Raw genomic sequence first — 13,593 nt, forward strand, 5'->3', positions numbered from 1 at the left:
GCTGTGCCAGGAGCACAGGCTCTTGATGAGCTGCGAGTTTTTTCTTGTACGTGGCTGTTTTCCTTTTCCTGCTCTAATAGAAGCCCTTCTTGGTCCAGTAGTGCAGGCCTTGGGGGCAGTCAGAGGGAGGGCCTCCCAGGGAGTTCAGGGAAGCAGCAGGAGATGGAGTCTTCTCCTCTCTCCTCCCAAGACAGCACCCAAATTGTCGCTCTGCCTGTGGGGTGAAGGGAGCTCCTTTGGGTTTTCATAAATTGGTTTATAGATCTCTTCAGGGTGCATTCTTCATGGATGAATGAATATGCATTTATTAAGCACTTACTGTCTGCCAAGCACTGGGATGAGTGCCAGGGATACAAATAGGAAAGCATGTTATCTTGCAAATCTGTACTTTAACAAGGTAGGATACTCTGCCAGGGCCCCCTGATCCAACTCTAGGGTTTCTACTGTTGCCTTGTATTGCTTATAATTGCAACTGAGAATTTGAGTTACAGTATCAGTTTTTAATTGACTTATTTTAACTCAGCAAAAGTGAATGATTTTAAACTTGCATACTTTAATTTTAGGAAACTAGCATTTTTAATAATCACTGAAAATGTATCCTAAAAAGGTGTGTGAATGAGATGCTGGCCTTTCTAACTGTTTTGAGCTGAGCAATGTACTTAACTGAGAGATGCCAGTTCTTGGATAGACTTTCTAGAGGATGCAGATCATTTCCATGTAACTCCTTGAAAATACTTGGCATTGGATGTGCATTATCTGCCAGTTCTCCAAGTTATACTGTGAATTCTGTCTTCTGGGCAAGGCTTTTGATCCACGCTGGGACCCAATTGGTCTTTGTGGCCTATGTCCTCCTGTTTTATTTTGTTCTTTCCTGGGAGTGTGAGGGGTGCAAGTTTTTGTTGCCTCCTTTTGCTTATTTCTTCCACTTGTCTTTTGGTCATAAGTATTTCATCAGTCTTGTTAACAAAACTGCTCTTCAAGGAGCCTGAACTGAGCAGATGCTGCTTGGATGAGCTACAAAAGTCATGCACACATCAGGGTGTGTTCTTTTCTCTGTAGTTCCTTAGCTTCTTTTGTGGATCGGATCCTTTAGTTTTCATTTTTTTTTTAAATTTTTTTTATTTAATATATTTAGTTTTCAGCATTGATTTTCACAAGAGTTTGAATTACAAATTTTCTCCCCATTTCTACGCTCCCCTCCACTCCAAGATGGCGTGTATTCTGGTTGCCCTGTTCCCCAGTCAGCCCTCCTTTCTGTCACGCCACTCCCCTCCCATCCCCTTTTCCCTTCCTTTCTTGTAGGGCAAGATAAATTTCTACGCCCCGTTGCCTGTGTATCTTATTTTCTAGTTGCATGCAAAAACTTTTTTCTTTTTGTTTTTGAACATCTGTTTTTAAAACTTTGAGTTCCAAATTCTCTCCCCTCTTCCCTTCCCACCCACCCTCCCTAAGAAGTCAAGCAATTCAACATGGGCCACATGCGTATCATTATGTATAACCCTTCCACAATACTCATGTTGTGAAAGACTTAACTATATTTTGCTTCTTCCTAACCTATCCCCCTTTATTGAGTTTTCTCCCTTGACCCTTTTTTATCTTCTTTCTTTCCTTTGTGGTTAGATACCCAATTGAGTATGTATGGTATTCCCTCTTCAGGTCAAATCTGATGAAAGCAAGATTCACTCATTCCCCCTCACCTGACTTCTCTTCCCTTCCTACAGACTGCTTTTTCTTGCCACTTTTATGTGAGATAATTTACCCCATTCTCTCTCTCCCTATCTCCCTCTCTCAATATATTCCTCTCTCATCCCTTAATTTTAATTTATTTCTTTTAGATATCTTCCCTTCATCTTCAACTCACCCTGTGCCTGCGCTCTCTCGCTCTCTCTCTCTCTCTCTCTCTCTCTCTCTATGTGTATATATATATATACACACACATACATATATACATACATATACACTCACATATAAATATATATATATATACATATATATATATATATATATATATATATATATATGCATATTCGCTTCAGCTACCCTAATACTGAGGTCTCATGAATCATACACATCATCTTTCCATGTAGGAATGTAAACAAAACAGGTCAACTTTAGTAAGTCCCTTGCAATTTCTTTTTCTTGTTCTTTTTCTTGGTTACCTTTTCATGCTTCTCTTGATTCTTGTGTTTGAAAGTCAAATTTTCTATTCAACTCTGGTCTTTTCACTGAGAAAGCTTGAAAGTCCATATTTTGCCTTGGAGCATGATACTCAGTTTCGCTGGGTAGGTGATTCTTGGTTTTAATCCTAGCTCCATTGACTTCCAGAATATTGTCTTCCAAGCCCTTTGATCTCTTAATGTAGAAGCTGCTAGATCTGGGGTTATTCTGATTGTGTTTCCACAATACTCAAATTGTTTCTTTCTGGCTGCTTGTAGTATTTTCTCCTTGATCTGGGAGCTCTGGAATTTGATGACAATATTCCTAGGAGATTTCTTTTTGGGATCTATTTGAGGGGGTGATCTGTGGATTCTTTCAATTTCTATTTTGCCCTGTGGCTCTAGAATATCAGGGCAGTTCTCTTTGATAATTTCTTGAAAGGTGATATCTAGGCTCTTTTTTTGATCATGGCTTTTAGGTAGTCCAATAATTTTAAATTATCTCTCCTGGATCTGTTTTCCAGGTCATTGGTTTTTCCAATGAGATATTTGACATTGTCTTCCATTTTTTCATTCCCTTGGTTCTGTTTTATAATATCTTGATTTCTCATCAAGTCATTAGCTTCCACTTGCTCCAATCTAATTTTTAAGGTGGTATTTTCTTCAGTGGTCTTTTGGACCTCCTTTTCCATTTGGGTAATTCTGCCTTTCAAGGCATTCTTCTCCTCATTGGCTTTTTGGAGCTCTTTTGCCATTTGAGTTAGTCTATTTTTTAAGGTGTTGTTTTCTTCAGTATATTTTTTAGTATTTTTTTGGGTCTCCTTTAGCAAGCCATTGACTTGTTTTTCATGGTTTTCTCGCATCCTTCTCATTTCTCTTCCCAATTTTTCCTCTACTTCTCTAACTTGCTTTTCCAAATCCTTTTTGAGCTCTTCCATGGCCTGAGACCAGTTCATGCTTTTCTTGGAGGCTTTTGTTGTAGGCTCTTTGACTTTGTTGACTTCTTCTGGCTGTATGTTTTGGTCTTCTTTGTCACCAAAGAAAGAATCCAAAGTCTGAGACTGAATCTGGGTATGTCCTCGCTGCCTGGCCATGTTCCTAGCCAACCTACCCGACCCTTGAGGTTTTCAGCAGGGTATGACTTCTTGTAGAGCAAACAGTTCTATGTTCCAAGCTTGGGGGGGATGCGCCAGCTCTGCCACACCAGCACTCCTCCTTCCCCAAGAATCCCCAATCCGGACTGGACTCAGATCTTCAGCAGGCTCTGCACTCCTGCTCTGATCCACCACTTAATTCCTCCCACCAGGTGGGCCTGGGGCTGGAAGAAACTGCAGCTGTAGTTCTGTAGCTGCCCCACCTCCGCTGCCCCTGGGGCGGGTGGCCTAACCGCAAAGTCCTTCTTTAACTCTGTCCCCAGCAGCTTTTCCCACTAACCTTCTCTGTTGTCTTTGGTGTTGTGGGTTGAGAAGTCTTGTAACTGGTGCAGCTCACTGATTCAGGGCGCTAGGGCCTGCTCCGCCTGGCTCCTGGTCTGGTTAGTCTGCGCGGCTCACACTGGGCTTTCCGCTCCCGGCTCCGTGTGCAAAGACCTCACCCAGCGACCATCTAGGCTTTCCTGGGCTGGAGCCCTGCTTCCCTCTGCTATTTTGTGGGTTCTACAGTTCTAGAATTGGTTTAGAGCCATTTTTTATAGGTTTTTGGAGGGACTTGGTAGGGAGCTCACACTAGTCACTGCTTTCCAGCTGCCATCTTGGCTCCGCCCCCCTAGTTTTCATTTTTATTTAAATTCTCCACACCATAGAGTTTTACCTAAGTATGAAAGCACTTGTGGGCTTCTTTGAATGTGTTTGTAGAAGTCATTCTGTTCTGAATTTCATGGACACCTATTAAAGAGGGCATGCCAAGGAGCTCAGAGAAAGAGGATTCTGTGTAGAAACACAAACAGAACAATGGTGGAGCGGAGCCGGCACTGAAAAAATGTATCGTGCTGCTGGCAAAGACTCGCTGCTTCCCCAGGTCCCCAAAAGCATCACCTTTCTCCTGGACCAGGGCTGGGGACCCTGCGGCCTTGAGCCGCGTGTGACCCTCGAGGTCCTCAAGTGAGGCCCTTGTCCTGAATCTGGAGTTGTGTAGCCTCTAGGCTGCAGGTTCCTCACCCCCAGCCTGGGCATTTTACAAAATGCTTCCATGACATACTTCTCTTTTCTTCTTTGGTCTTGTTATTCCTAACTCCTGAACACTCCTACCACCCCCACCCCTCAGTCTCATTGAGTGAAGGCATGTACATTCTCTCTCTCTCTTTCTCTCTCACACTCACACACACAGACACACACCCAACGACAACACTTCTTGTAACAATCATCATAATGCAAAACCAGTCCACACATGTTTGTATTAAGATCTTTCAAAGCCAGCCAGATAAGGTGTGTATAATGAATGGTATGGGCTCGTTTTAAATAGAGCATCAGAAATGTAACTAGAGGGGCAGCTACGTGGCACAGTGAGTAGAGCACCGGCCCTGGAGTCAGGTGGACCTGAGTTCAAATTTGGCCTCAGGCACTTGACACAGTTACTAGCTGTGTGACCTTGGGCAAGTCACTTAACCCCTATTGCCCTGCCTTCCTCCCTCCTAAATAAATAAATAAGTAAATAAATTAATAAATAGAAGTGTAACTAGAGTAGGAAAAGAGAGATCCTTGAGCTCCCTTTTCTTTCTTGTTCTTCCCCTTGTGGATCCTGGGGGATGGTGAATAAATCACTACTGAAGACAGCCCAATTTTGAACCCCAGTTATTCTTGAACTTGAGAAATTACTACTGTTGTGATCCATCAGAAGCAAAGGAGCATGCTGTTTCTTGTCTAGGACTAATCAAAAATGTGGTGTTTTTTTTTTATTTTCTTTTAAAACGGGGGATTGATTTTGTGGCTCTGATTTTGCTGTAGCTGAACGTTCATGATCTGTTGCTTAAAGACAAAAGTACTTGATAATCCATATAATTTATCCATATCACAAATATTCTGTATCTTTGTGTGGACTCACAGTATCTGTAAGAACTTAGAAAAGGGCTAGCCCTAATTAGGTCTGTTTCCCAAGGCGATCAGGGTCAAAGGAAAAGAACCTGCATGCTCTAAAATATTGATAGCAGCTCTCAAAGAACTGGACATTGAGGGGGATGCCCCTCAATGGGGGAATGGCTGAACAAGTTGTGGTGCATGGTATTGATGGAATATTACTATGTTGTGAGAAGTGATGTGCAGGCTGATTTTTAGAAAACACAGAGAGACTTGCCTTAAAAAGATTGAAATGAGCAAAACTCAGAGAATGTTGTATACAGTAACAGCAATATTGTTCCAAGAATAACCGAGCTAGTTTGAGTACTATAAATATTCAATTCAGCTACAAAGGACCTAGGAAGGAAGATGCTGTCCACCTTTAGAGAAAGAACTGATAAATACAAGTATGCATGGTGTAGTTTTACACACAGACACACAGACACACAACTCATGTATGTAATATCCGTGTCAAATGGTGGACTTCTTTAGTGCAGGGTGGAAAGGAAGGGAAGAAGATAGTTTGAAACTTAAAATGTAACAAAAAGTAAATTTAAAAAAATAGCTTTTAACGGGAAAATAGACTTTTCCTTTGTATCCAGAAAAAAAAGGGTGCTAAGCTTTTAAAAAGATCTGCTATATGCATTTATTTCATATATATGTGTACATATATGTATGTGTACACATATGTGCTGCATACATCCATATGCACCTCCAATTCAACCCATGCACAAAGCATCTACTGTGTGCCAGGCACTCTGTTAGGCTTTGGGGACGCAAAGATGCAAAATGACAGTCATGGCCCTCAGGAAGTACATGGTCTGCTAGGGATGACAGTGCGCGTAGACAAGTTAGAATGGCACCAGACAGCATCTAAATGCTACGGAAAATTGCAGAGGCAGAGCCCTTTCATTTTGGGGGAAGCTTCTAGAAGCCATTATCTGAGCTGCCTGGAGAGGAGAATGTCAATAGGCATTGATGAGGAAGGAGGTCGCTGTTTCATCCTGGCAGCCTGCTGTTTGCTTGAGTGCATGGAGGCCCCAGGACAGGACAGCATCAGAAAAGAGACGAGATTTAGCTGGAATGTAGAATAAAGGAGTGTATTCTAGAAGAAGGCTAGAGCCATCTTGGACAGGGCCTTAAATGACTGCTTAGGGGCTGGCATTTTATCCCATGGGATGCCAGGGGAGGTTGTGGAATGGCCAGAAGTGTGCCTTGGAAAGGAGATTTGGACAGATGTGAGAAGAAAAGTGAGAGCTTTAGGGACCAGCTAGGCGGCACAGTAGATAGAGCACTAGCCCTGGAATCAGGAGGACCTGAGTTCAAATGAAGCCTCAGACACTTGACACTAGGTGTGTGATTCTGGGTAAGTCACTTAACCCTGATTGCCTTGCCCTCCCCCCCCCCCAAAAGAAAAAAAAAAACCAAGAAAGAAAGAAAAGAAAACTGAGAGCTTTGGGAAAAAAATGTTGAAAATCTGTGTCTTGTTGCACAGGGTATTTATGGAACTATTTCCATCTTGCTGGATTAATATTTTAGTTTTTCTTTCAACTTTCTTGCTACATAAAGAATTACATAAAACAAATAGCACTTAAAAAACTTGTTTCCTCAGAAAAATCCTAATAAGCAGATCTTTGAAAATACCTTGTGCCTTCCTTCATGTCGCTTTGTGTAGAACCTTACATGTTCTCTTGCCGCCACCACTTCCTGTTCCTGATGGCATGAGGGTCAAAGTGAAGCAAAGTCAGCGTCAGTGTTTCACAGTGAATCATCTGAATTCAGAAATGGCCAACTAGTCCACCACGTAGGCAGGAATCCCCTCTGCAGCAGAGCCAGTGAAGGGCTTCTCCGGTGTGTTCAGGAAGGCTTATAGCAAGGGGAAACCAACTCACTGGCTTGGTGTACATGGTGATTGTTAACTAATGGAAGCCTGAACCTCAACCCTTGTCTCCTCTCTTTTATTGTTTGAGCTGTACTGCCATCTGTTCTTTGTAATACCATATTTTATTATATTATGTGTTTCTAAGCTTTTACTGAGTTAACCCCATTTGGGTGGGCAGCTCAGTGGTGCAGCGGATAGACCACTGGGCTTGGAATCAAGAAGATTCATCTTCATAAGTTCAAATCCAGCCTCAGACACTTACTAGTTGGGTTATCCTGGGCAAGTCACTTAAACTTGTTTGCCTCAGTTTCCTTATCTGTAAAATGAGCTGGAGAAGGAAATGGCAAACTACTCCAGTATGTCTGCCAAGAAGAACCCAGATGGGGTCGTGGAGAGTTGGACATGACTGAACAGCAAAACAACAAAGACTTGAGAGTAATCCTCAGTGTTCCACTACCATAAACACTTAGTGAAAGTAAAAGAACTGAAAGACTAAGGAAGAACTAACAAATGAAGAGAACCTGCATGTGGTTTAGTCACCAATATAGAGAAATCATAATAAGTTTCTAATTTATAGCTTTAAAACCCAGTATTAATCAAAGTACCAACAGGCTACTTTGTAAAATTAGGATAAAAGGCCTAACAATATCATTTCCCCTATGAATTTTTGTTATCACTGTAACTAAATGGCTTTTTCCCCCTGTGTTATTCTTAGTTCATCTTGTACCATATCCATCTGCTCACTTTAAAAGTGATCCATGAGGGAGAGTCCAAGAGACATTGATGTTTCTAGGTTTTGAGAGCATAAGTTCACAGTGTGATGTAAAAAAAAGCATTAAGCTTTTAACTCAGTACGTTTTCATTCTCACAGGCTGTGGATCTTTCAATCGACGAATCCAGTCTGACAGGAGAGACGACTCCTTGTTCTAAATTGACAACACCTCAGCCTGCGGCTACTAATGGAGATCTCACCTCAAGAAGTAACATTGCTTTCATGGGGACATTGGTCAGGTGTGGGAAGGCGAAGGTAATTAAAAAAAAATTCTTACTTTAAGCCAATTCCACATCATTAAATTTCAAAGAGCGAAGACTTTAAACAACAAAAAGCAGCTTTTTTCCTCATTCATGTTTTAAAAGGTAGATGTGACTTATTCCAGGGTACTGTAGCAGTTGAGGGAACAAGATAAGGCTTGATGGGACATTTAGCAGTTTACCTTACATTACTACACCTCCTCTCTCTGGAAGAGATGGCCTGTTTATTGCTGTCCCATTCCTTGTTAACAACACACTGTTAGAGGCACAGTTGTAAACTCTCTGGCATACCAATGGTGCAAGACCTCTGGAGTCTTACTGGTCATCGTTGTGCTCAGTACAAAGCTCTGACAGCTGTTGCAGTTACTATTCTAATTTTTTCAGCACAATTTGAAATTCCTTGTCTTTCACATTGTTTGAAAGGAAAATGTTGAATATACATTTTAAACTTTTTTTTCTCTTAGGGAATTGTCATTGGAACAGGAGAAAACTCTGAATTTGGCGAGGTTTTTAAAATGATGCAAGCAGAAGAAGTGAGTACTTTTCTGTTGCTCAGCAAGCACTTATTAAATGCCAACTGCATGCTAGGTGCTGCACAGCTTATGTTCAGGGGAAACTATAAGCACATGTGGATACAAAATAAAGAAATGGAAAACTGAGGCAGGGGAAGTCTGCCCTTGAGCTGGGAGGAAGCAATCAAACCTTAGCTGAGAGAGAGAGGTAGCACTTAGGCTTTGGGGGAAGCAGTACAGGCTTCTAAGAGGCAGAGGTGAGGCAGGGGGCACATGAGGCTGCCCGTATTGAATGGAAAACTGGGCTGAAGGAGCTGGTGGAACAAAAGTTAGAGTTCTTGGCCCTTTGCAAAGCAATGGTGTTACGTTGGTCATCTCTATCACCCCTGGCCTGGTACCTGAGAAATTCACACGGGGAACAATTGGTGTGGACACTACTTCTAACATTCAGAACAATGTAGGCTTTATGGTTATTTTTATCCCAGAGAAGGTCAGGGTCTGAACCGTAGATGCCTCACAAGGAGTAGATGAACGAATGAAACATATTTAGGATCCAATACTGCCTTCAGGACGTTGGGCTTAGAAAGGGTCTAACAGCCTTGGTTGGCTTCAGTAGCCTCAGTATCTTCTGCCTAAAGACACCAAGTTTGATGGGACCACAGATTTGTACCACCACTGTTGTTCTTTTAAGCTGTGTCCTTCTGAAAAGATGAAGTTCCAGAAAAACGGGTTGTCAGAGAGAATATCCCAATGTCTCTGGCTAGCCTCCAAAACTTGCCTGTGCTTGACTTTTCTTTGTTTTTCTTCCCCCTCACCTTGTCATCAGTGTTCCTGTGGGGGAAAAATCTGTTAAACTATGCACTGGTATTAATTGATTGCCACAAGATTTTTTAAAAAATTATTCTTGTTATTTAAAGAAATATATTTATATGATAAGTACAACTTAGTTACATATGATTAGTTTTCCAAAGTGTCATTCTGGTTTTGAGTGCTTATCATTCACATCTTTAAGTCTTTGAAATTATAATTTCAAATTATAAATAATCCACACAATACATATCTCCATAAAAGCATATTCTTCACATAAATTTCCCAGTTTAAAAAAGTTAGCTGACTCTTACCTAGTTCTAGCTAGGGTTAGACAGTGTTAGTTTATTTCCATTAAGCTCACTCTGCCCCTGAATATGTCTTTGTTGTCACTTAACTGAAGTTCTTGGTTTTGTCATAATTCCTAGAAAGTTATCCTAGAAAGTAAATTCATTTAACTGCAACTCTAAACCAAACCAAAATCTTTTATCAAATGCTTCCATCTCTGCTGTGGCTGACCAGTTGTACGTTCTTCCTTTCTAGACTTACCCGATATTACAGAACCTACAACGTGCTGTTTCTCTAGATGGCGGCCTTGTTTTATATTCTGTTCAGCAAACAGCTGTGGTTGGTGCTTTTAACTGTCTGCTTGCGCCTTTGTGCCAGCAGTCCAGTGTGAAGTTTTCAGTTTGTAGAAACCATTGTGTCATAGATAGAATTTTTAGTGAATCCAGTGGGAAGCTTGTTGAGAAGCATAACCTGAATATTTTGAGTATTCCTCCCTTCAGGAAGTCCTTGTTGAGCTCCTACAGTGTTCTAGGCATTTCCCACATGTGAAACATATGTGTGCTAAGCTTTTGGTTTTTATACTGACTTTGATTTGTCGTAGTGCTTTCACATCATTTCATTTTATCTTAAGTCTGTAATCTTCAGTGAATCTTAAACATGACAATATTTTAATTTACTTGCACAAAGATGCTATTTGAGAAACCTAATCATGATGGTTTCCTTTGCTCTTCTCATTCGCAAAGGCTCCGAAGACACCACTGCAGAAGAGCATGGATCTTTTAGGAAAACAACTTTCTTTTTATTCCTTTGGCATAATAGGTAAGAGTTGAGTGAGTATGTATCTGAGTTGCTCTTTAGTCTTTAATATTGGAAAGATAGAATTGATGGATCACAAAAATTAGAGCTGGAAGGGGCCTTTAGAGATGATTTAGTCCAACTCTCTCATTTTATAGATTTGGAATAATTTCTTGATTCTCCTTAATGATAATTTTCTGCTTTCAAAGACAGAAGAACCAACAACAGGATCGGCTTCTCATCGGGTGGGTGGAGTGGAAAGGGGTGGGAACCTTGAGGGCAAATGGGACAGTTTAGAATTTGTGAGAGAAAAAGAGAGGAAAGCCAAGTGTAGTCTGACCTGGATCCTAGACTTTGAGGAGAGCTGATTTTAAAGAGTTAAGAGTCCATATTATTAGAATCCTGTGCACTAAAATTTTAGAGGGGAAATCGGCCTAGGCAGATAGGGGACTCTCAGGACAAGTTCCAAACCCCTGTCAAGAAAACTATTTCTTATTAAAAACAGAGGTAGTCATCAAGAGAGACCAATGTGGCTGTGCAGGGAAGCCCATCAACTTAAATGTTTAAAACATACACACAGAAAGGCCCCAACTGTACCAGAACCAGACTTTCTGATAAGCCATTGGAAACAGTAGACACCCATTTGTTAGGGAAATAGCTGAACATATGGCATATGAAGGTAAGGGAATACAGTTATGCTAGAAAAAAAGACTATGAAAAATCCAGAGAAACATAGAAGACGTCGTCTTTATGAATGTTGTCAAGTGAATTAGTAAACCAAATCAGGAGAACAAATCCACAAAGAGTACCATCATGTAAACAGAGCCACACCACACAGAAGCCACAGTCTGGTCACCAGTCTGGCCCCATTAAGGTTACTCTGTCAGGTTGGTTTTTTTCCTACTTCACATTTTCTTTGTTACAAGGTTTGGGTATGGTGTGAGGACTGGGGCACCAGAGAAGTGACTGGAGTAAAAACAAGGCATCAATAAAACTTAAATATAAAACCTCCCTCTTCATCCATCCCTCCCTCCCTCCTTCACCCCCCCCCAAAAAAAAAACGTTGAGAATATGGAAGCCAGGGCATATACTGGAGGGTGAATACAAAACATGGCACAGTCTTGTGACAATTGAGTCAGGGGTGATAGAATTAAGGAAGAACTGAGGCTAGCAAGGAAAGCTAAGAACAAAGACTGGATTTTTAAGCTCCGTTGGGGGAGGAGAGGTGGATCCAAGGGGAGTTTGATTGGTGCTCAGGGTAGAAGCGGTAAGAGAAATGAACCACTTGGATGATGTAAAGGACAGTGAGCTTTGGGGAGAAAACAAAGATGGTAGTTGGAGAGTTAATATCCCAGATGAGGAAGGTGAGTAAGAAAGCACTTATCAGGTCTCCATGATGCGTTCAAGTCCCCATAGTCTGTGGAACATTCTGAGTCTTCATCCAGTGGCCTTTAATATTCTTGGAAAATGGGAGGAGTACCATGGGACTGAATGTGGGCAAATCTTGTCCCAGTACACCGAAAAGGAAAGACCTGGAATCCGGGAACTGTAGGCCAGTGACCTCGACGTCAATTCCTGGCAGGATTTTAGACTATCTTGTTAAAAGAATAGTTAATGAAAATCTGAGCACAAAGAACCAGCGTCATTCCATCAAGAAAAGGCCGCTGGCAAATTAATGTTGTCTCCTTTTTTGACAGGATTACTACAGCAATCACATCAGATGAATGCTATTGTTATGGCTTGATTAGATTTTCAGAAAGTATTTGAATCTTCATGTTACTCTTATGGAAATGATGTAGAGAACAAGGCTGGATGATAGCTGGGTTAGGGTGATTTGTAGCTGGTTGAATGGTCAGAGGAGTCCCACATTCACCTCCTCTTGTCCCCTGCTCCCGATTCCCTTCCATGCGGTGGCAGAATGCATTTGCTAATGGTTCCCAACAAAGAGGAGCAGTAACACTCTGAATGACAGCCCAAAGGAAAATCACGACTGACTAAAACTTTGGGCCAAATCAGATAAGATGAAATTTAATAGGAATGAATGTGATGTCTTCAGCTTGTGTTCGTCTTCCCATGTAGAAGTTGGGGGAGCTGTGACTAGGCAAGTGAAGATCAGCTGGGTGTTGTCGTAGAGGCGAGCTCCGTGTGAGGCAGCCGTGAAAAGCTAGTGCACTGTGGGCTGTGTCCTGGGTTCAGGAGCCACTAGTTCTGCTGCCATCTGAGTTGAGTCCAACCCCGCCTAGAAGAGTGTGCTTTCTTAGGTGTCATAGTTGAGGAAGAACCTTGGTGTGCTTGAGAATGTTTTGTGGGTGGCAGCCAGGAGAGGGAATGGCTTCAATTCCACAGATGAGCAGGGGGCAGGTAGATTTGGAGGAGATGTCTTGAAGGGCTGTCGTGTGTAGGGGACTTTATTCTGTTTCTTCCTGGAAGGTAGAATTAGAAGTAATGGGTAGAAGATCCCTGGGGGCACATGTGGGCTGGACAACAGGACAGAGTGGAATAGGCCATCTTGAGGGAACGCTGGTAAGTGTTTGGGTGGCTGTTGCAGCAGAGATTCTCATCAAGTCTGGCTTGGACTCAGTGGCCTTTGGGGGCATCTCTCTCAACACTGAGATCCTACAGGCTCAGGGCAGTTTAGTAACACACCCAAGGTCTTGTGGGTAGTGTGGGGTTCTTCCCCCATCCTGTTCTTTGCCCTACACCCAGGGAAGTTAGAACTTTATTACCGGAGTCCCTTGCTGTACACAGTCTTACAAATAACGTTTATGTGTCTGGTAGCTTGGGTATAAATTAGGTCAAATGTCCATTTCTTTAATGGCAAAAAGAATAGCTACTATTTATATGGTGCTTTAAGGTTTGCAAAGCTCTTTACAAATATTTCATTTAATCCTTACAACAACCCTGGGGTGAAGATGGTCTTATTATCCCCATTTTATAGGTGAGGAAACAGAGGCAAATGGGGTAAGTGACTTGACCAGGGTCACACAGCCAGCAACTTTGTGAGGTTGAATTTGAACTCGGGTCTTCTTGAATTGACATCCTGTACTTTATCCACTGTGCCAACCAGCTAC

The 13,593-nt window shown here is 41.9% G+C and overlaps 1 protein-coding gene across 2 annotated transcripts in view; it reads left to right on the forward strand.

Moving 5' to 3' along the window:
* The window catches only part of ATP2C1 (ATPase secretory pathway Ca2+ transporting 1), a 108,141-nt gene that overhangs the window by 57,735 nt on the left and 36,813 nt on the right, over positions 1-13,593 (forward strand). For both annotated transcript variants that reach the window (XM_036759225.1, XM_036759226.1), the window contains 3 exons: positions 7,960-8,115; positions 8,585-8,653; positions 10,471-10,546. In XM_036759225.1, the coding sequence (XP_036615120.1) occupies positions 7,960-8,115; positions 8,585-8,653; positions 10,471-10,546 (301 nt within the window). The remainder of the gene's footprint in view (positions 1-7,959; positions 8,116-8,584; positions 8,654-10,470; positions 10,547-13,593) is intronic.

Source organism: Trichosurus vulpecula, chromosome 5 (assembly GCF_011100635.1).
Source record: "Trichosurus vulpecula isolate mTriVul1 chromosome 5, mTriVul1.pri, whole genome shotgun sequence".
In the NCBI taxonomy this organism is placed as follows: domain Eukaryota; kingdom Metazoa; phylum Chordata; class Mammalia; order Diprotodontia; family Phalangeridae; genus Trichosurus; species Trichosurus vulpecula.